The 22,842-nt window shown below is 35.1% G+C and overlaps 1 protein-coding gene across 7 annotated transcripts in view; it reads right to left on the minus strand.

Moving 5' to 3' along the window:
* Positions 1-22,842, minus strand: part of SGCG (sarcoglycan gamma) — a 104,891-nt gene that overhangs the window by 32,442 nt on the left and 49,607 nt on the right. For 4 of the 7 annotated variants that reach the window (XM_030955026.1, XM_030955035.1, XM_030955017.1 and 1 more), the window contains 3 exons: positions 21,368-21,565; positions 9,091-9,192; positions 5,416-5,503 (listed from right to left, as the gene is read on the minus strand). In XM_030955026.1, the coding sequence (XP_030810886.1) occupies positions 5,416-5,503; positions 9,091-9,192; positions 21,368-21,562 (385 nt within the window). In that variant the 5' untranslated portion in view covers positions 21,563-21,565. The remainder of the gene's footprint in view (positions 1-5,415; positions 5,504-9,090; positions 9,193-21,367; positions 21,566-22,842) is intronic. The other 3 variants (XM_030955045.1, XM_030955054.1, XM_030955072.1) reach the window with 1 other exon arrangement.

Consider the following 22,842-nt stretch of genomic DNA (forward strand, 5'->3'; position numbering starts at 1 on the left):
CTATGATTTATTTTGTCTCTAGCCCTCCTAGTATCAGGTGCCAGTTAGAAGCTCTCCTTAAGCCTTCTCTTCTTGCAGGTTAAACAAACACAACCTCTTCAGACCCTTACACTTCATGTGCTTCCACTCCCTGGCCATCTGAACAGCTCCCCGGCCGGCTCGCAGCTCCATCCCACTGGAGAGGGCCTACAGTATTCCAGCTGCAGCCTCCCACATGAGGGATGGTGCAGCCCACTGTGCTCCTAGTGGTCATTGCCACAAGGCCACGCTGCAGGTACATGTTCAAGCTGTCCATCAGGACTGGGGGTGTGTTCTGCACACCTGCTGCACAAAGATAGGGGGTGTGGCTCCTCCTTTGGGCAGTAGCTGCCATCAGGGTTCAAAACTGCTGTTGCATTTGAAGTGACTAGGATTTTAGATGTACTTAATTGTCCAAATTCTATCTTAGATTATAGTCTCAGTAAATTTGAGCTACTTTAAGCTAACCTTTACAAATTCATCTAGCATTAACCACTGCCAAAAACTCAATTATTTTTGTTCAATACTTGTTTATTCAATTATTGGTGCAGAAACTATCCTCATCTTTAGCAGTAACTATTACTTTCCAATTACCACCCAATTACTTATGTTAATGATTGCTGTACCACTGAAAACAAAATATATTTGGGATTAAAAATTTACTGAAATTGTTAAAATTGAGAAGGTTATAAAATCTTTAATATTTCCCCTTTTTTCACTTATTTTGAATTATTTCCTCCCATTGGAATAACGAGACAATGAAGCTACTCAGATGAGTAACTGCTCCCCGATGAGAGATACAAGTATCCCCCAAATGGTTATTTTCCAAATAAAAAATGGCTTCCCAAATACTAGTGGGTTTTTTCCAGAGCCAAACTCTGTACAATTGTGTCCTCTTCTAGACTAAGTGAGAAGAAAAGTGACAGCACAAGATTCAAGTCTCCTGGGCAGGTTAAATTTTCCCTTAATGTGATGCTGTCCTGTTTAACAAGTTGGCAATGCACGTTATCATAGAATCATAGAACTGGGTCTGGGTTGGAAGGGACTTTAATGAATGTGTAGTTTCAACCCCCTGAAATGGGAAGGGGCACTTTCCACTAGATCAGGTTTCTCAAAGCTCCATCCAAGCCTGGCCTTGAAAACTTCCAGGGATGGGGCAGCTACAGTTTCTCTGGGCATGCTGTTCAAGTGCCCCTCCACCCTCATATTAACTACCTGAATAACTCCTAGAGGATGTTTTAATTCTGGCTTAAGTCAGTCTGTCTGACTGTGAGCATCATTGTGAATTTCTTCACAAAGATTATAATATTTGGGGACAGGGTGCGCATATCTTGCTATGGTAAGCATCTTACTCTATATGGTGCTTAGACCATCAATGGTTTTTTTTTTCAGAAGAGGATACTATTCCTTTGAGTCTAAGTATTAAACTGCAGTCTGATTTGCTTAACTAGGTCTCATTTAAACATATCTTGATTATTTCTCACTGCTTTCTGCTATTCGTTTTAACTCTTTTCAACATGATATACATTCAAATACTCAATGGTCTCAACAAAGACTAAAAGCATTTGCATTTAATGCATATTATCTTAAAAAGGAGAATTGGTCAAAAAGTCTGCAGAATGTTTTAGCAGCCACCTGTCAATTCTCTAAAACTTATCCATCTAACCAAATTTTACTTTTACAAAAACTAGCATGTATGTCTTTGTATGATCAGATTCACTGATAGCTAAAATTTTTACACTTTAGGAAGTAAACATTCCTACTTTAATCCCCTTCAAATAAATACCCTAAATTCTTGATCACAGAAATTCTTAATCACCTCAAAAATACTTCAATGAATTTTCAGACTTATCCTTCTATTAATTGCTCCTATGTTGTATCTTCCTTTCTTATAGCCCAGCTGGACACCAATTAAAGTTGTGCAAATAATCATCCTGCAGACAAAGATCTTCAAGGAATATGTTCTGTCTTTTATCTTAGAGATAAGAAAGAATTTATTTGGACAAAAATGGGATTTTTAATGAAAAACTTCTGGGAAAAATAAAGAAGGAAAATCTAAATTATTTTACAATGTCATTAAGTTTATGAAACTGGCTTCAGGGTTTTCTGTGTGAAAACAAGATCAAACTCTTCCTAGAGTCATCATGCTTCCTTAGCACTGTTTTCTTCCTCCTATGCCTCTTATGAAAAAATACCATCACTTGAAAAGAGATATTAAAATGCTGATAAGAAACCCCTACATGATTTGACTTTGGAAAGCAGTAGTTTTCTAAATGGCAATTATCAGTGCTAAAGCAATGTATGAGGTACTGACACTGATCTGTTTCCTCAGAACGTTGTTCCAGTCTGAAAAAAGAGATAGCACAAATACTCTCATTGTAACAGCTGTTCAGATTAATGTTATAGGCATAGTCTCTAAGCAGAATTTTGACTGTTATTCTGTTTTCACACCGCATAAGCCATTTGACTTTCACCATATTCCCATGCTTTCTGAGTGAAGCTGATTTCATGCTTAACAATGCAGAACAGCTTCATAATCCAACTATCTAAATAAATTCCTACAAGCTTTAGACACTTTAAACTGAACCTCTGACCTAAGCTACTGATGTTACTATTCCTCGGTGTAAAAAATTGAACTAGGACGAGGATCAGCAACCCATTTTACTGGAATCTGCTCTCACAAACCTTTCACGACTTTGGAAACCTCCTTTTTTCTTTTGTTTAAAAAGTTTTAATTTTTTTTTCTTAAATTTTCTCCTGAAAAAGACATATTACAAAGAGAATTTAGGATCTTCTGTAGGTTGAAAGCTCCTTACATAATCCTTTAAAGACCGATATCTTAAAAATCTGGTCCTACTTTTCAGCAGAGACAGTTGCAAACATGCTGCTTTTCATTGAGTGATTATCCATGACTGGAACAGAACTGCAAAAGCTGACTGTATTATTTTCACCTGCTGATAAGCTGTACATAGAAGCTTATGTTTACTTAGGTAAAACATAATTTACTATTTGATACCAATGTTGCTCTTAAAGATTTCATAATTCATTATATAGTCTAAATGTTTCTTTTATACATATTTATCACCAATCATTATTGAAAAAGTTTGACAAGTTTTTTGCACTAAGTTGATTTATTATTGCTCTGGATATAAAATCAAAAGTGCTGCATTGCTCTTTTATTCTAGGAGTGAATAAGGCTTTGAAGTGGTTAAGAACAGAAATCTTGGAAATCATAATTAGCACCTTTGTGGATTACCAAAGAAAGTTCTAGATATTTCAGTTTTCAAAGTTGATAAGCAAGCTGTAACAATGACACTTGAATCGTATTAATGATTTTAAGGAGAGGAGCTATTCTAATGAAAATATTTACTATCTGTTCTGTACACATTGTTGCCTTGCCTATAAGCAACTCTCCCCACAACTTTCTTAATTCCCTATGACTACCAAGTCTGTACATTCCCAGAACTATGCTTAGCTTAGATTCCTTCCTTGATGTCTGTTGGCCAACATCCTTCTGAGTCCCATTTCTCCTAGAAATATTAACAAAGCAATCACTTCCCTTAAATAAAATCTTATTTCCTTTTATGCCTTGTTTTGTTCCTGTTTGTTTATTTGTAAAAAGTAATTAAAACAAAATGCATGTTTTTGTCATCCAGGGAGCCACTGAAGTAAAAAAAAAAAAAAGAGTAAAGAATGTAATTGGGCTTTTTTTCTTTAATTATGGTCCCTATTATTTTGAAATTATTATTTCCCTGGCAAGCAATTTTTGAAGTATTTGCATTTAGTGAAACTTCTGAAAGCCGTGTAATTATGGGTCACAGTAAAAAACTTAACATCTACAGCATTTTGACTTAAAAAAACAATGTCCAAACAACTCCTCCAAGAGGTATTGCATGCAGATGAACTGAGAGGCATGTAGAAGCTTTAAAGCCAGAGTAATCATGTTGGAACTTGCTCCCATTTTATGTATTTTTTGTATATCTGTGATTCATAAAGGAATGCATAATATGTGCCTATTATCTTCATAAGGGGTATTTCACAGAAACTCAAGTAAAGATTTGTTTCACGTCTCTTGTGTGAATTACCTTTGTTGAAGACTGGGTATTTAAATCATTCTTAGTAAGTTATTAAATTCTTTTAAAAGATCATTTGAATCACAATTTCCATGAGTTAAAAGGTATTTTTGTTATAATCTTGTGAGAGATGCTATATTATATTGTCATCTCTGGAACAATTCCAAGCTTATCTATAGGACTTCTTCACAATTGCAACTAGTCCTATTTATAAGAGGACTACAGTTTTAAGACATAATTCCAGCATATTGGCAATTGTGGAAGATATTAACTCTTTAGCAAAGGCTTGTGCATATAAAGTGAGTATGCCACACACCTATTTATCACATTCCTTTTGATAAATATTTAGCAGTATTTTCTTAAGATAAGTCATGCAGATATTTATGATTGACAGAATTAAAAAAAGGGAATCTGAAAACATTTAAAGACTGAAGCGTGATTAATTGTATAATTATACATTTTTAAAGTGGAATAACGTGCTCCTTTATATATTTTTTTCCTTTTGTTTGGAAACAGTGAAGCTTGCAAAACATTATATGAATTGAAATGGTAATTCTTCAAACAGGAGTTGTCACAGAAGTTACACAGTCTCAACAGCATTGAAAAGTTGCTCATCAATGCTCTGCTGGATCCCAATTTAGTAAACTACTTAAACATATCAGGTTAGGCTACAGTTAAATGAGCAGGAATTTATGCTTTGCTGCCTGAGGACCTTGTAAAAATGTGTTAAAAACTTGCTAGATTTTTTTCCAATGTCAAATAAAGGTTGAAAAATAGTAACAAAGCTAAGAAAAATTTTGTCATGGCTCACACATATTGTTGCCATTATTGCCTTAAAAATATGATTTAAAGAGTAACGTCAGGTTATTTTTTCTGCCAAGATCTCTCACTTATATCTGTCTAGATCTATTGATTTCACTGAGTAAACCGATGTATTTTACTGCTACCACAGATAGTAAAAGATATAAATGTCTGAGTTTTGAACTTGAATTTTTTTAGGATGTCTGCTTAAATGCATTTTCTCAGAAATTGATTTGCAACTATCAACAGACGTTTACACAAGGAAAAAGGGTAACTTTTGCAGAGAACTTTCTTGCATAACTCTGCAATAAAGAAGTGCTTCCAATATTTGAAGAATTATTGCTTAACTGTGAAACTGAAAATATACTGCTGCTTTTTACTAAGTGGCAGATGGACTATTCAAATATAACCATAATAGTAATAAATAATCATGTGTTTAGTGCTTTATATTCTCAAATCTCTATACAAATATTCATTACAATGTTACCAAAGCAGTGGACAAGGAATAATCAGTCAGACTTACCCACATTCAATCTGCCTGTGACTTCCCCATTTGAATTGCGAGCATTCACAGTCACATTGTGAGTAGACTGGAGAAGCAGTGATGAGTCCTGAAGTATGGAAAAAGAAAAAAAAGTATGTTAGATAGTACAATTAGAATTGTGAACCATTTTCAAAATTTAGTCTAGTGTTGGTATCAACTCAGACACCGAAAGGTCTTTGCAGCTACAAAACTATCACAGATCTCATCAAATAATGCAGGCAGATATTTCTGATTACTACGACTACATCAGATTTAAAGGAAGAAAAATAATTAAAGGGAATATATCAGGTGAACAAAACCTGTGTTACTGGACCAATGAACATGGCTGTTAACATTTTATCTTTTGGAAAAATGCTTTAGTACTAGATGTACCTGTCAGTACATAACTGAGACTCCTACAAGACAGCCATTTAATTGAGTGTGAGCACTCCAAATAGTATGAATTTGAGAATTCATACTATTGTATTAACTTGGAGAGAAACATGCATGTGCATTCTGCTTCCTCAATGGTCCATGCAGTCTGTAGGCTGTGGCCTAATTTTGGCACCTGGCACTGGCTCTCCAGGCAGGGAAGCTCTAACAGTGAGTGATGGAGAGAGTGGCAGGCTGACTAGATCAATGCTGACTTTAACAGATGACAGTACAGGTGATTTTCAGAGTAATCACAGTGGCCATTGTCTTTACTTGACATTAACTATCAGAAAACTATCTGGTACACAAATCTTATCACTCATTTGGATCAGCAAACTGTAAATACACTGGTAGACTTCAAAAAAAGGGGAGGAAGTTTACTGCAGTACAGGTGCTTTCATTCTAAAGCACACTTTGTCTCTGAAGGACAAGAACTCAGGAAGCAATAAGAAGTGCCTCAGTTGCCAAAGCATCAGGGAATACATGATATGAAGAGAGTATCAGCAAGCTGCGCGCTTGTGACCTCAGTGGAGATACCCATTCCTATATAAATGAGTTTCTAACTACTGGAATATTATTAAAAGATCAGCCTCTTTCACAGCTATGGCTTCTAGTTATTTTTCTGGACTCACCAGAGATTATGTAGTACCTTGAAGGCCTAACCCCTGAAAATAACCCCAAGGCATATTTTCATCTCAATTTAATGCTTAGAGTATGAAACAACCTGAGAGTTTTAAACACTTTTTACGTGATGAGTTTTACTACAAACACTTCTTTAGTAACAAAACCACAAACCTCATTAAAAAGTAATGAAATATAAGTAACACACAATTTGGACTCAAACTTACACTTTTTTTAAAGAAAACAAACAGGATCTTACAAGTAGGTAGAAAGGCTCTTTCAAAATAAGTCATTAAGTGAGCAAAAGAAATTAATCACACTTTATAAATTATATTGGGAAAACATAAAAGCTCACACGATTAACACAAATAATGACAAGTCTTAGGAAAAATGTAAGCCATGTATTAGAATGAACATTAATGGTACTAAGTTAGTATGAGGTGGACAAGGAAGGCCAACAAAGATTGAGGATTGGGTAAATATAGCACATTTAAGTAAATCTGCTAAATGATCCAGAAAGCTGGGCATCTTTATTACATTTATTTGATTGCCACTGGTTGGTTTAAAAAATAATTTAGTAATTTGTGATATCAAATGAAAGTGTGAATAAACTATACACCTGCTGCTGCCACACGTGGTTTTGAATAATTAAAATCTAGTAATATATTTAAAAATGCTCATCTTTTATCTTTTCATGAAGATGTTTTAGCAAAGGTGCAATGGTCTTGCCCACAGCTCTGCGTTGGACTCATAATGAAGGCATAAACTTGTAATAGGCTCCAGAGACAATGCACAGCAAGTAGATTTTCTGCTACATATTTTCTTAGCACTTTGGAGACCTCATTAGGTGAGAAAATCTGTTAGGAGACTGCAAGGAGAAAACTATTAAGGCAAGGGAGAAAGCTGCTTTGAAAGCTGAGAGGGGCCCAGTTCTCCAAGACAAACTTAGAAAAAGAAAGCTTAACAAATAAGTAATGTTATGAGAATAAAAACATAAATGGCAACTCAGGAGACCAAGCTGCAGGCAATTAAGCCTTTAGAGAGCTCAAATATTTTAAAAAAGCAAGGATACAAACAAAAAACCTCTGATGAATTATCAGTAGGCAGAGAGAAGCAGTAGCCTGAAGGATCTAATTAATGCATGCTACTAATGATCATGACGGATCATTGGACAGCTAAGCTTATATTAGATGCTGCCACACCTCTTTTTATTATATTGTACTAAATGTATTAAGAGCTGAAAGGAATATTAAGAGAGCACAAATGGTAGCTTAACACTGTATAACGATCCTTGGGACTAGAGGGAGTTCCTAAACATTAGCTGTGGTGGTCTTAAAAAGTTACACGTCTTACTGGATAAAAAACCTCAAGGGAAATTCACCAAAGCACATAAATAGTTTTCTCACTGTCTGTGAGGCAGAAAAGAATACAGCATAAGAAGCTACAGATACAGTAATGGAATTTTACTGTGTTAATTAAGAGTTGTTCCTGAAACTGGAAATACTTAGAGAAAAGGAAAAGCTCAATATAAGTAAAATATGTTGGCATTGCTTAAATTTTAGTAACCAAGCATGTTAACAACCTCATTCTGATAAATTTATTTACATTTTCTCTTGCTATAGCAATATATATACACACTAACCTTTTTCCTAGGTTCAGAAAACTCACACGGCTGGCTATTTCTTCTCAATTATGTTTGAAGATATGAAAGAGCCATATTTGGCTTTCATTGTCACTAAAGAGTACATTATTCAATAAATGTCCCATTGATGGTAATATTTACGAAACATAAAACTGTATTTTGTGAGATGTTGGGCTATGGACAATAGTTCTGGAAAATATTTATTTTATTGGCCAGAAGCAGACATCTCCCTACAAAAAATTCACTGGAATAAGTTTCAGAGTCCCCTTGGATAATTAAAATCCAAATCAGATGCTCTCTTCCTTTTTCTAAACCCACAACTTCTGCACCTTTCCCTTTCTCAGTGACATTTTAAAGTTAATAATTTGGATAAATATTTGATCAAGTATGTTATTCCTATTTTACCTCACTAGTAATAACAACAACAAAGTTTTCTGTCTAGGTGAACTAGATTAAATACTAAGTCTTTCCATTTAGACTTGTAAATTTTATATACATAAATATATAAACATGCCAGACATCTCATGGCATCATCCTTGAAGTGAAAAAAGCTATATATTTTAGAGAAATTTTAACTTTTCCACTGGGATCCATTAATTTTAGAGATATTGAAACTATTCTGAAGCAGATGAATAAACAGAACAAGCAGCTTCCTAGGGAAGCCTATATTAAAAAATAATCTCAGTAAAAATAATGAAAACCTTCTTATACCTTCAAGTTTTAGCATTACTTGCATACGATAACAATTATAATTCCTGTTTGAGCTGCTTATCACATGCCTAAGAGATAGATGTTAATTCTGACAAAGCATCATAACACTGACCTTGTAAAGCATGAAGAAATATGTGTGTATACAGATATACATGAACATACATATATATATGTTTGGTTTTTTTCTTACATGACAGAAACCATGGAAAGTTCAATTATTCAGAAGTGCATTCATTTTATTTAGCATTTTTGCAAGATTACCCACTTACCACTCTCGAATGGATTTCTTTGGCATAAAGAGGGAATAAGAATTCAGATTCCCCTTCCAGTCGAAGGCCTTCTTTTGTAACACGCAGGTGTCCCATTCCGGTCTGAGGAGAAGATGTGAGAATTATGCACAATTTACTATTGTTGCTGTATTTATTTTGTGTTCTTTTCATGAATTAAACATTTTCAAAACTGCCTGCCTAAAGTCTACTGATAAATATACAAATAGTAATACATTTAAAATGTTGAGAATACCTTATTTTTTCCCAGGAGTAATTTTCTGTGAGAAATTGCAGGTTTCATGAAGTTATGAAACTTGGTTTGTTGGGTTTTTTTGGGGGGGGGAGGGGTGTGGCATGGAAATTCAGTTTTATAGTCATTCAATTAAAAAGAAGTGCATTTGCATTGGCTGTGCTGAAACAGCTTCTGTACTTGCCTTCTAAAAATGTAATGAACAATAAACTTTTACATATGAGTACTCACATAAAAAAACTTATATTAACATCTCAGGGTTCATTCTATCAATAATATAAGCCTACAGAACAGACAAAGAGGGATTTTTATTTGCTTTCATTTTCATCAATAACTTCTTTTTAATTAAGTTTTAATTCATTGGCTTAGTTTTTTCTCCTTCAATTGTAGGTCAAGGCTCTATATCTCATTATCATATACCTTTTTCTCTATCACTTGCTTCTCAGTTTTCTCATCCTTTCTTCCTCAGTCCCTCTTGCTTTCAGCCCAATTATTCTTTCCAGCTGATATCTTCTTTCTTTCTTTCTTTTTACTTCCTTTCATCATTATCATAGAATTGATAATGTGAAAAATTAGTGAGGAATTACTTCAGTAAGTACATCTGAGCACTTGCAGGCTTCAGCTGCAAGGTATTTCACAGGTATTTAGCTAATTTGTAAAGGATTCGCCTGTTTCCCTGACATAAAGAGTGACAGAAAACTTGCCAAAAAAACCCCCAACAAACCCAAAAAAACAGTCTTCCAGCTAGGCCACATAAAAGTATTTCAAGACAACTGCTGCGAACTACAAGGAATAGATAGAAGGGCTAAACAAAAAACAATAAACCCAAAAAAGTATTTTCATTCTAAACAGTTTTCAGGTGGTTCTCCATGTAAGCAGAAGAGGTAACAGGCCACTGATTACACATCAATAAATTGTTCATCTAATGAATTATGCTTGCCACTGAGAAAAGTTATAATTGAAGAGATGGTAATTGCTTTCGAATATATGTTCTGAATAATCAGATTACATATGTATATATGTAATGCTAAGTAACATATCAAACCAGCCTTCAATAAAAAATCATAGCTATTTTTTTAGCAGGCCTGAAAGGAGACAAAGAGAGAAACAAGTTTTGCCTAAATTCCATAGGGTAAGAAATGTTCATTCACTCCACTGGAGAGCACAACTACGATTCTTCCTCAGCAAGATTTGCTTCAGGAAATAGGCTTTTAGAAAAACTATTTACAGAATCTGTTTTTCAGGGTCAAATATTTTACTGTTTTGAAATATTTAATGTACTGACTTTTCTCAGTGAAAACAGATACAGTTTCCAAATTCTACACCACTGCCAAGCTTTTAAAAAGTACCCAGTATATAGTGATACATCCCATAGGGCAAAACTAAAATACCTATGATGAGCTTTTATAATGACAATTCCTAGCCAGTACTGACTGATTTAAAAATATATTTTTCTAGCAAAGACTATAGACAGTTTTTTTCTAAATTGCAGCACTCCAACATTATAAAGACACTTAGGTTTTAAGGAAAACACTTGAAAAATCTGATGTGATATATCAGGATATTCTGAAGAAATATCACTAACAAGTATCTCCTCTTTTATTAACCAAATTAAGGGTCTGATGATTTGCTCCGAGCTCATATCTTTTCCCATCAGGTGAAAGTAGTTTATGTTAGCTATCAGGTTTAAACAGAGTTTTTATATTTTTATGGAATAAAAATGAAAAGAACTAAATAAGTAGCATATTATAGAATAAGTACAAAAAATGACATTGACAAATCTGAAATTTAAGAAGGCAGAGGAAGAACTAGCAATTAATTCTTGCTCTGAAACAGACTGGAGAAAATTAACAAACTCCTAGGTGGCAATCTCTGTCCTGCCTTTGGCAGGAAGAAATTTTTAGTAGAGAGTAAAAAAATTATGTGGAAAAAAATTAGGCAATTTACTCAGCACACTCTAATGGATTCAGGTTTCCCAGCAATGTGAAAATGCTATATAGACAAATAAATGTCTTTGACAAAAAGAATAGTATGTCACATGACAAAACTCAGCACTTTCAACTTATCTAGAAGTTCCTATTTTTTCAGTAAATCCAGTTATATCCCTCAGGATTACTTTGTTTAAGTATGTCCTCCAGTATGCCGTATTTTCTTGTATCAGATATTTAATTTAAGCATTGACACAAAGCTCACATTCTCACATATTTGCCTAACAGCCTCATTATCCATTCTCATTGACCACTTGGGAAGTGCAAACCCAGGGAAATTTAGATTTGGGTTATGTGCATAAATTACTATCTGTGAGGACTAACATAAACCTTGTAACATGCATGCAAATAATAAAACTGTGGATTTTATATAATGATCCTCACTTCTATTACCTTTGTGACTGCAAACAATTATTATGTTCTTAGTACTCCAATATTTGAGCATCGTAAGATTGTAAAAGTACTGAGTTATGCAGTACAGCGAGATAGGAGAATTCTATTATGTCCCTTTTATAACTGGCAAATTGAAGTTACATAGAATATAAAATAAAGGGATTTAGAATAAACAACCACCCCAATGCACTGAGATCCAATGCTAAGCTCCATGAAAAGGCAGGGCATAATATTTACACATAATGTTCTCTCAACAACCACTCTGCTTCTTACATTACCAATTGCTTTTTCCTGAGTATTGTGGCTTCCTCAGTGATGAACAAATGTGATGCTTTCTGTTTCAAGGATTTGATTCTGTTCCTATTCAAATAACTGAATATTTGAATATATTTCTACTGATTTGAGGAAAGCGACCCAATATCTATTAGTTAGATGTGGACTTTGATGCAGTTGTACAACAAGCTATTGCTTAGGGTGGGGGAGAAAAAAGGTGCTCCATAAAGACAGGAAATGTATGGCAAGTCTGGTTATCTGGTTATCCTGATGCTGGTGACTGTCACTGCTTGAGTTTGCTGGCCCTGAGCTGTAACACACTGTTGTACATACAGATATAGCTGAGACTCACATTTTGTAATTACTCAAAGCCCTCAGTGAGGCAGGGACGCAGCTGTACAGCAGGGAAGGATGAAATGGCATCTCTGCAGACAGCAATCAGGTTTTACTGCTGCAAGGAGTTGACTAGCATGGAAACTGCTGGCAGCTGCCAAACTCTTGTGTACCAAAGACGCAACTTAGCATTAGTGCTCACACAGGTGTGACCAGTTTTCACTTCAGAACTGCTTGACTTATTCTAACTGCAGCAACAGGATGTCTTTCTATAGTAGAAACATTTTTCCATAATTTGAAAATGCTCCCAAGCAGGTAAGTGCTTGGAGAAAGAGACAAAGCCTTCTACCACAAAAATTCAATCTCTGAATCCTCATAAAAGCTCATCAAATGATTACTTGATTGAGAAGTCCTAGTCTAAAAAACATTTGACACCTAGCTTTTCAGTGAATTATCTACATAGGGATACTCCAAACCAGCTGAAATGAATAGCCACCATTGCAGAATTATAGGTAAGATGCACTGTGTTGTGGAACATCTGGATGGGAGGACCATCTTGGATGTGTTATCATTCTGTTAGATTCTAAACACAGACTCCAGACTATCAGGAGTGGAAAACAAGCAGATGCAGCTCTAGGGCTCTTGCACGCACAGTGAGTTGCTTTCAGGTAGCTGAGTCTCATGCTGCCTATAGCATATGGAAGCAAAAGAGCATCAGGTGATTTATCTGGGATTTATCTCCCAGGAATATGACAATGTAGTCTGCTGCTGTAGGCATGTGGCCCTTAGAAATGAGCATGAGGCATGGGGAACATTCATTCAGTTTAAAAATTAGTATTTGATGAATAACTATAGTTTTTTGATGAATAACTATAAATTTGATGAATAACTAGTTTTTATTTTCCTACCAACACTGAACCTGATACACACTGGCTCATGAATTTGGTCAACCATTCTCCATATCATATGTCATACCATATCACATCATATCCTCATTGTTTCTGCACCTTCTCAGCAATAGACTCAAATGCAGTCCTCAAGCTCCTTTGCATTAGAGAAACTGAACTTCTGTTCTGGGTATCAGCTAAGAGTTGCAAGGCAAGATGTGTATTTTCTCCTTTTGGGGAGAGATCAAATACTGGAAAGAGGCTGACTCATATGCTAGCATAGTCAAACCAAAAAATTCTCAAAGTTGATTCCAACATTAGTTTGAACACATATTCAATTCAAATAAAGTAGCTTCTGTCTCAGGAGTTAAAAACATGTTTGATTTGCAGTATCTGCTCCCTGAATATTCAACTTTTCCATATATTAAAAGTCCACATACACTGTAGTGGCTGAATGAAACCAGTAATGATATTAACTTCAGAGTAGAAAGGATACAGCATTTCCACCCCTTTAAATCCTTTTCTTTCTTGTAGGATCCTTACATCCTCCTTCCAGGTCAGATCAGGGAAAGATCTTGCCAAGTTCAGACCAAGACACCACTTGTTGTGCCCCAAAGCTAGTTAAATTAATGGCTTTACAGATCCAGCTTGCACTGCAGCACTTCTTGCAGCAATTACTATTTAGAGAACTTGCTTTGCAAACAAGAGCGTACTGTTTCATTGAGATAATAGGACTGTGGGTAGAGATTGTTAAAGAGCAATCAGCAAAACAGGACTGGTAATGAATCTGATGAAACTCTCTGTTTGACTTACAATATCAATTTTGGAGCTCAGTACGTGCTTGGTATAATAACATTACTGATGCCTCATCTCATTTTCAGTTGCAAGGACTCTATTTGCTGGGCTCATACAGAGGTTATCTGACTTATCTGCTTAGATGACAGTGGAGTAATTTCAGTCAAAGCATTAGTCAAATCAGAGCCCTTGACAACAGCAAGCACTCCTGGTATAGAAGTTAGTCTCACCTGGTTTAGGGCTGGATACAAACCAAAACAGCATTTATGGACAAGAGTGAAAAGTGGGTAGATAATATTTTGAGATTTAGAAAAGTAGATGACCACTTTGAATTCAACAGATTTGTAAGAAAACAGCTATGAATTATGCAAATTATCAAACCACTGATGTTTGCTTATTTTTATAACATTTCTTTCATAAAATAGGATTCATACTTAAGATGCGTATTTTCAAGATATTTTCAGGTCCTCTTTTATCTTTGTCCTGATATACAGAATAACAGACTTCCTTACTTAAAGTATTAATTAAAACAGGTGTTACTCAAGAGGAAAGAATATATTCTCAAAACAGATTCAGTTTTAGCTTCATTTCCTTGTTCAGCAAGGACCATATTCTGTCTTTGGTTCTGTACCGCACAGATATTAAAAAATGCCATTACATCTGCTGTGTTAGAAAAACTGACTACGAAGAAATAGACTTCTACTCCCACTGCTACATGTCTTTATTCAGGAATTAGCTTTTTATAAGTTGGGTAATTAATTTTATTATATTAACATTTGTAATTATGCAACTTAGCTTAAGAAATGGAATTAAATATTTTCCTTTGGTTTGCAAAGGCTCTCAAAAGGGTTTTCTTAAATCCAGTCTTAAACTTGCATGTACACTCTAATCTCACTGTACTCAGATTTTTATAACTCTTTATTAATATTATAAATTATTCCAAATGTACACTTAAGTGTTCCTCAACACCCTTTTACACATTATTTGATTCATAATATAATTCAGAATAATCAAATGCTTTAAGAAAATATATTTAAATGAAAATATGTATCACTACTGAAAAGTCTTTCTTTGGCAACAGCTTTCTGCAGTAAGTATCTCAGTTTCTTTCTACTCAATTATTACTCTCTGCATAAAGTATTTAGAAAGGTTGCAAAATACAGCTGTTAAGGATTATTCAGAATAGAAACTCTGGCATGTTCATATTCTGACATGAAAATTTGGATGAAAATTTATGAAATATTCAATAATTTATTTTATTTAAGTATTAAGGTAATGCAACATTCTCAAAATGACAACTAATTCCATGGAGGACCCACTGTTACTCACAAAATGCATGGAAAGGCTGTACAAGTACACTAATGTATGTCTATGGTGAAGGAGATCTCTTGCTCTAAGTGTTCTTTACTGTACCTTTTCATTGCTGTCTGCTCTGGTTTTAGGTGCTCCAAATGGTTGAGCATCTCCAATTTAATAAGGTATGCTATTACACAGTCTATCAAGTCTCACTGTCAGAAAGTGTCAGTTAAAATTTTGCTTTCTTAATTCATTACATTCCTAGTTTCACATTTCTATATTTCCTTAAATAATTCCTTCCATCTTCAGTGTTTGAGTTTATCAAGTGCTTGAATAGTTGTTTACACAAGTATTTTATTTAAAAAATCACATTTTTATTTCAAAGTACATATTCTATTTATAGATTTAGAGCAGTACCATCATCCACCAACTAATATATATAGTAAGATTATATACAGTTTGGTTTTCAACATGTCTTATTAAATGAACTATCAACAAATTACTATTGCCTTACAGAAAACTTTTAAAAATAGAGGAACAAAAAGAATTCTTAATGCTTTGCCTATATTCATTTTTAATGGGAACCCCAGAAGTTTAGAAGGGTGCTATGTCTGTGATAAAAGTTTCTGGGAATGCCTGCATGGATAGAGTACTCTCTAATTAGAAGTAGGCCAAAGGAAGAAAACACCTCTCAATATCTAGAAAACCCTGTATGTTTTTGTACAACTGCGGCAATTTCCCTATTTATTCCAGTGCCAGAAATTTAAGCGTATAATGGAGAAAGTAAAAGCCCACAATCTATCTTAAATGTGCAGAAACGCTCCCAGTTCTCATTTCCTCTGTCTCTATGTCCAGCTGAGGTGCAGGTACAAGAGCAGGCCAAACATTTATCCTGTTCTTAGGAAGAACCATGCTTAGGATATGCATTGTTGGACTGGACATTGGACATTGATTGACTTGGCCCTCTACAGACCAAGTCACTCCCTGTCATGATAAGGTGACCTGGGGGTTATTCTAAGGCTTAGTATTATGACTTGAATTTCTTCTTGTTAGACTTAAACTCAAGTAAGGTTTGATATAGATGGCAGGAGAACTTGAGATTGAGTGCAGATTTGAACTATGTTTGATTAGCAGTGTATCTAAAGCTATAAAGACCTGTCTACTTCTCTTACTCTGTGCTTAAAATTTTTGTCAGGGGAAAAAAAAAACTCCACACAGAAGAAAGGCAACTAGTTATCCTGGTAAACACTGCAGTTGCATTACTATCTATCCTTATCAAAATGAAATACAACACAATTTCCTTTCGTATTCCAGGAGACCATGATAGCTGGGGTATCCACTAAAATCCATGGAAAACATGGGTGTCTCCATCAGAGGCCAAAAAAATTCAGAAACAATCTTTGGCATACAACTGTTCCTGGTGTTATAATAATGTGGCAAAACCTAAATAATACAATAACTGAATTAATGAGGGGTTTCTGATAATGATTTGCTAGAGCATCAGGAATGGTAATCACCTGATCAGGCACATTTTTCACACCTGAGTTCAAGAGACCTAGCATGACAATCCTGGCCTGGAGCTAGTGTGACCTCCAGCCTGAGCCTTGGAAGTTTTGAATGGTACCCCCACACTGACATAACCTGCTAATTCAGTGAGCAAGCATTCTGCCACCTCCTCCAAGTCATTGATTAAGTTTTTGCAAAGGAGAAGAGCCAGGACAAGACAACTACAATGCTTATTGCTGCCCTCCATACAGACCACGACACATTAGCATGTACCTTCAGAGCCCAACTACCCAGGCAGTTTACTCTTTATACTTATCTGTTTGTCCACTCCTCATGGTTGTAACACCCTAACTAGGGTAAGGAATATTGTGGGAGAAAGTCAGAAGCCTTGCTGAAGTCAAGGTAAATGATATTTTGTGTCCTCCCATCATCTATAATTCCAGACATTTTATCATAAAATGGCAATCAGATTGGTCAGGCATCATTCACTCTTGGTAAACCCATGGCCCCTTTTTCTAAAGACAAGTGCAACACTTGCATTCCTCCAGCCCACCAAGGATCTCCCCATTCTCCAATATCTTTCAAAGACTGTAGAGGGTGACTCTGCAAGAGAATCAGTTCTCTCTGCACCAATGGATGCACATCATCTTGTTGCCATTTGCCCTTTGTAATTGTTAACTGAAGCTGAGCTTTGGTGTTTCTGACACAGAAAGCCTGACACATTTCCTGGCCCAGACATTGTTTAGAAATTTCTTCTTTGTAGCCTTTATCTACTTCCAGCTCTTCTATACTACTTTTTCACTGAAGCTCCATCACAAGTAACCTGCCCAGCTAAGCCAGGAAATTTACCTAACTATCAGGACTGATTCATCCTACATTTGGAGGATAGAGTCCTTAAACTTGATCAAGCTTTTCTGGGTAACTTTACCCTTCAGATCTGGCTCCCATGGGATCCTGTGAGTAGCAGATCCAGCTGCGTGCCACCTTTAATTGTCCTCTTCAGAAGTTGTTGCTGATACCCTCTAGAATCTTCACTGCTTCCATCCTGCCACACTTGTCTTACAGCAGATATCAGAGACATGGAAGATCCTCTCTTTCAGACCTAATGGATCCTTCAGAATTGTCCACAGGACTTCTGACATCTTTGCAGCCTTACACCCCTTAAGATTCTTAGTTTTCTAAACTCTTAAAACTAGCAGTCCCCTTTAGTGCTCAGAAAGCCTCATTATGTTAAAAACAGAATCTGAAATTTCCATTACATGTGAAATGTGATATGTTGTCCCAGGGAAAAAACCCAACCCTTTTTCAAACTGATTTTCATGCAAAAATAATGGTATTTTAAAAATTACTCTATTTCACCATATTCACCAAACTCAAGGCATAATTATTTGAATGTCTTCTCTGAAACAGCTGAATATAATGAATTCACAGGTTTCTTTGCTTATTCCCACAAAAAAACTCGAGACCCTGTCCCTCTGAACTGCAAGAGAGAAAAGGAAAAAAAAAAGAATGAGGCACAGCTGATACCTTTGAATTAATGTGCACAATTTGGAGATGCCCATATGTTTTTTAATTGGGCAGCATGAGAAAAGGGATATATTCTCTGTTCAGGTTGTTCTCTTTTAGTCTAGCTTTTATGAAATGAAATGAAAGTGAAATGAAATGAAACAATGAAATTCTGTTCCATTTAGTCATCTACATTTGATGCCAAAGGCCTCTCAAACAATAGAGCTTAGAAAAGTTTCTGCCTTTCATCATTCCAAATACGTAAAAGGAGATCAAACTCTATTCATCTTGCAGCATATCTATGTCTGGTTCATGTTCTCCTTTATCAGCTTAGCTTCTTTGCTAGTATTTATCACACTGTCTGGTTTTATGGGGGTTAAGGCAGGACATCTCTGCATGAATTAATTCAATGCTTCAAGCTCTGTTCATAATTTCATTATTATTTTAATCTGGATCTCTGAATAAACATAGCATGTGATTTTTGTATACTGGAAGTTATTACTTAATAAAAGAGTCAAGGATGCTTTATAGAAAAAGAGAACACTTTTTATACAACTAAAGAAACTTTGATGTCTAAATAACCAGTTTGTCAGCTCTGAGAGGGCTTATGAAAGGGCTGTGCTATAGAATCAAGTAAATCATTCACTAAAGTACCAACACCTCTATTATTGAAAATCTGTTTTCCTTATAAAATTATATACTGCAGTCATATTATGCTTGAATTTTTCCTTCAGCATACACTCTCTTCAGGACTCTACTATAAAAATATATTTTAAAATGTTGGCAACATTTTTTCTAAGTACGTTTATCAGCCTTAGTGACAATACAACTTGTTTCTTGTATAAATACAATATCTATTATGAATATTAAACATAGTCCTATAACCTCTAAATGTATTCTAGGTATACTACACAGTATACCTAGAATACATTTAATAAATGTGTAATCACAGTTGACAGATTAATATTTGCTAAATAACTGATGATTTTATATAGGATAATATTTCACAGTTACTTTTAAACTCTTCCCAGTCATGGGAATTCTTAATTGGATAAGTGTGATATACATCAATCAACTCATTTCCTAAACAGCAAATACTTGTCAAGCTTGGAACTCACGAATCATAAAAATCTAATTCTGACACTATACTGATACTTCTCTTTTCAAACAGCAACAAAATACTTGGAGAAATAAATGCTTAATTCCATCATGAAAAGGGTTTTATGATAGTATTGGTAACTTCTTATAACTATTACACTAATTCTTCATAATTGGGGTTTCCTTTCACACAGGAAAGAACTGTAATGCTTCAATTATATACTTCCAGACTTTGAACGTGCACTAAACATCCTTCTTAGACTCAGTGGCTAGCAGTGCTTCTCTGTGATTCTCTGGGTGAGATTTCTGGTATCCTCAGAGTTACTTCTTGTCTTGAGAGACGTAGTCTCTTAAAACAACACCCAGTAAAAGCAGTTCTCTCCTCATAACAACATCACATTCACTTTTGCTGAGGATTGTGACATACCTGTGCACTTTGCACAAATGTATTTACAGTTGATATTTCCCTAAAACTATCCCAAATTAATGAAGGCATTACAGTTAAGTCACTATCCAATTGGGCACGTCAGGCATACAGATTCTCTAACACAGAATCAGGAAATTCCTTGTAATTGTGGCATTCACAGCCCTTTCACTCTGTGGAAGGATGTAAACCTGCACTGCTACAGCTGTTACTCCACTGCTCTTGTTGCAAAAGCATAAGGACACTGTCCCTCAGCAGATCAAGGCATTTGGTATCTTCCCCACAGGAACTACAAGGAGATGGGCATTCCTATAAGCAGACTTTCTAATTTTTTAAAATCCTTACTGGTATCAGAGAAGAAATACCCAGGCTCATATGTAGAAATCAAATCAACAAAAAATATTTTTTAAAACTCTGTAAAAATAGAACCCTGAGCCACACAGAAAACAATTATAAGTTTTTCATGTTCTCTGTGATTTATGACAGGTAGGCACCAAAAGCATATCTTCCATGTGAGCTGCATAAGAGAAAAATTATATGTGATCGAAGATGTTTTGCACTCTAATCTGTATGGCAGTAACAGCGCTGTAAAGAATTCATGTAGGGGAATACCCTTCACAGGAATTCAAACACTAAAAACTGTATTAGTAAGTAGGACTGAAAATTAACATACTTTCTTTTTAGTGAGCATAGAAATATTTATATTAAGATAAAGTGGTCTTCCCTTAGTGACAGAGGTGCAATAACAACGATAACAGAAACTTTCTTCAGTAGTCAGGGCAGAGCTGTAGAAATTTATTATTATGGTTTTTCTTGTAACAAGTCTATTCAAATCATCTGTGTATCACAACTGCATGTTAGGAGCAAATTAGCTTAGCTTCAATATTCACTGATGCATTTTATTACATCCTGACTAAAGTCGTATCTTGCAGACTTCTGAAACTTACCCTTTAATCTACTACATGCAAAATTCCATTATAAATATTAAAATATATATGACAATGGAAAGTTATTAAATTTATTTCTGAATTATATAGCTGCTTGGCCTCAAGCATGAAGTAGTGATAACTGCCTCCAAGCTGTAATTAATTGGGCAAATAAATTGTTAAATTTTAGATGCTGATAAATAGGAGAAATGAGCTAAAAAACCACAGCAGCTGTCAGCAATATTTTAACTAAGGAATTCTGTATGAGATAAAATTACAGCAAACACATCTATAAACTAACTAAATAGAGATTATGAGACAACAGCAAAATACATTCTCATAGAATGGTTAGAATTCACTGCAATCTAAAGCATCAACAACCTCAATATTTCAAAAATTATTACTAATACAGAAATTATATATGAGGAAGTACATTCAAAGATAGATTTTTTCTAACATACTTTCAAAGTACAAATCACAGTTGAGAAGAAAGAAAAAAGAACCATCCACTACCTACAGAGAAGCTGGTTTACATACAAAATAAGTGAAGGGGTGAGGCAGGAAAGAGAAGTCAAGAATGGAAAATTAAAGAGGACACTTACTGGGGAAAACCACATCACTTTAAGAATCCAAATTGTCAAAGAAAAATTCACAACTAGGATGATAAGCAGGAGGAGAACAAACAGGTAGAGACAACGCTTTCTCCAGCCATAAATTCCAATTTTGTAGATGTATTCATTCTTCGGCCTCTCTAGGCTCGTGCCTGGTGTTGTTGTCATGTATTGTTCACGTACCATCTGCTATGTAAACAAATAAAAAGAAAGGGAGCTGCTCAGTTGCTTAATTTAAGCGACAATATTTATATAAAACTCCAAAGAAAATATAAAGATATAATTGTAATAGCTAGGAACTAGAAACTTCATGAAGTTCTACCTGGAAAGCATTTTTATTCTGCTCTTTTCAACTTACATCTTAGTTTTTGATACACTCAACGTGGTGTTTTAATATATGAACTACATTAACTGCTGTTTTCAGGAGGCTTAAATTTATTTCATCCTATAAAGAATGGCAAAACTTTCCTCCCATTTGTCATAATATTCTAATTCTCCCATCATAAAATATTTCATGGGATCATATAATAATCTACAGCTCACAAGTATGTATCAGTTGGAATGCCAATACATATTAGGCTTCAGAGTATGTATGAAAAGAAATTAAATTATTCTTTATGATGTACAGGAAATAATGATTTCTCAATTAATCAGATATTCATATTTAAAGATATATCAACATTAAAAACACTGCCTACTGGGTTTAAAGGACTTCACTTTATACTGTAGTTCTTAAAGAAGCATTGTTTCACTTTATACTATAGTTCTTAAGAAGCATTGTTTGAATTTAAAGGAATCTTACAAGGTTGCATTTCCTTAAAACATGAGAATATTCACTAACTTCCACATTTACAGCACAGAGACCACCAACAATTCAAACCATTCATTAAAGCTTACAATTTTGGCCAAAAGAATGAAAACTCAGCAGCTGAAGCTGCTTATCAAGAACAACAGTGGGCAACATGTGTCTCATTTACACCGAGCGAAAAAAGCAAAAAAACTCTAACCCAATCATGGATGTCAGAAACAAAATAGGTATTGCAAAGTCAAGCCCTTCCCATGAGCCAGGTATGCCCACAGGCATCTTACATCCAAAAACTGGTCCACTTTCCTATAATATAATGCTCCCAAATGAGAGTGCCTTCAGAAAGGTTTCACACAAGGTCTACTCTCAATTCTGAATTTCCTCCTATCAATGAGATCACCATGCTCTGCTCACACAGCTTTCAAAACATGATCAAAAGACACCCCTGCCTCTGTTCAAGTTTCCTGCAGAGTCATCCTGTGTCTGTAACATGCTTGTGGCTCTCAGTTCTAACCCTTATCTTTAGAAAGATGTCATCTTTTGTTCCTTTAGCTTCCTAGCAAGACAGAGAATGCCATATAAGTTTACAACTGAACAGAAGCCTATCCATTAGCCCCATATATGCAGGAGTCATCTTATTTCTGCACTTCCACCAAAAGAA

The sequence above is a fragment of the Camarhynchus parvulus genome, chromosome 1, assembly GCF_901933205.1.
Source record: "Camarhynchus parvulus chromosome 1, STF_HiC, whole genome shotgun sequence".
NCBI classification, from domain to species: Eukaryota; Metazoa; Chordata; class Aves; order Passeriformes; family Thraupidae; genus Camarhynchus; species Camarhynchus parvulus.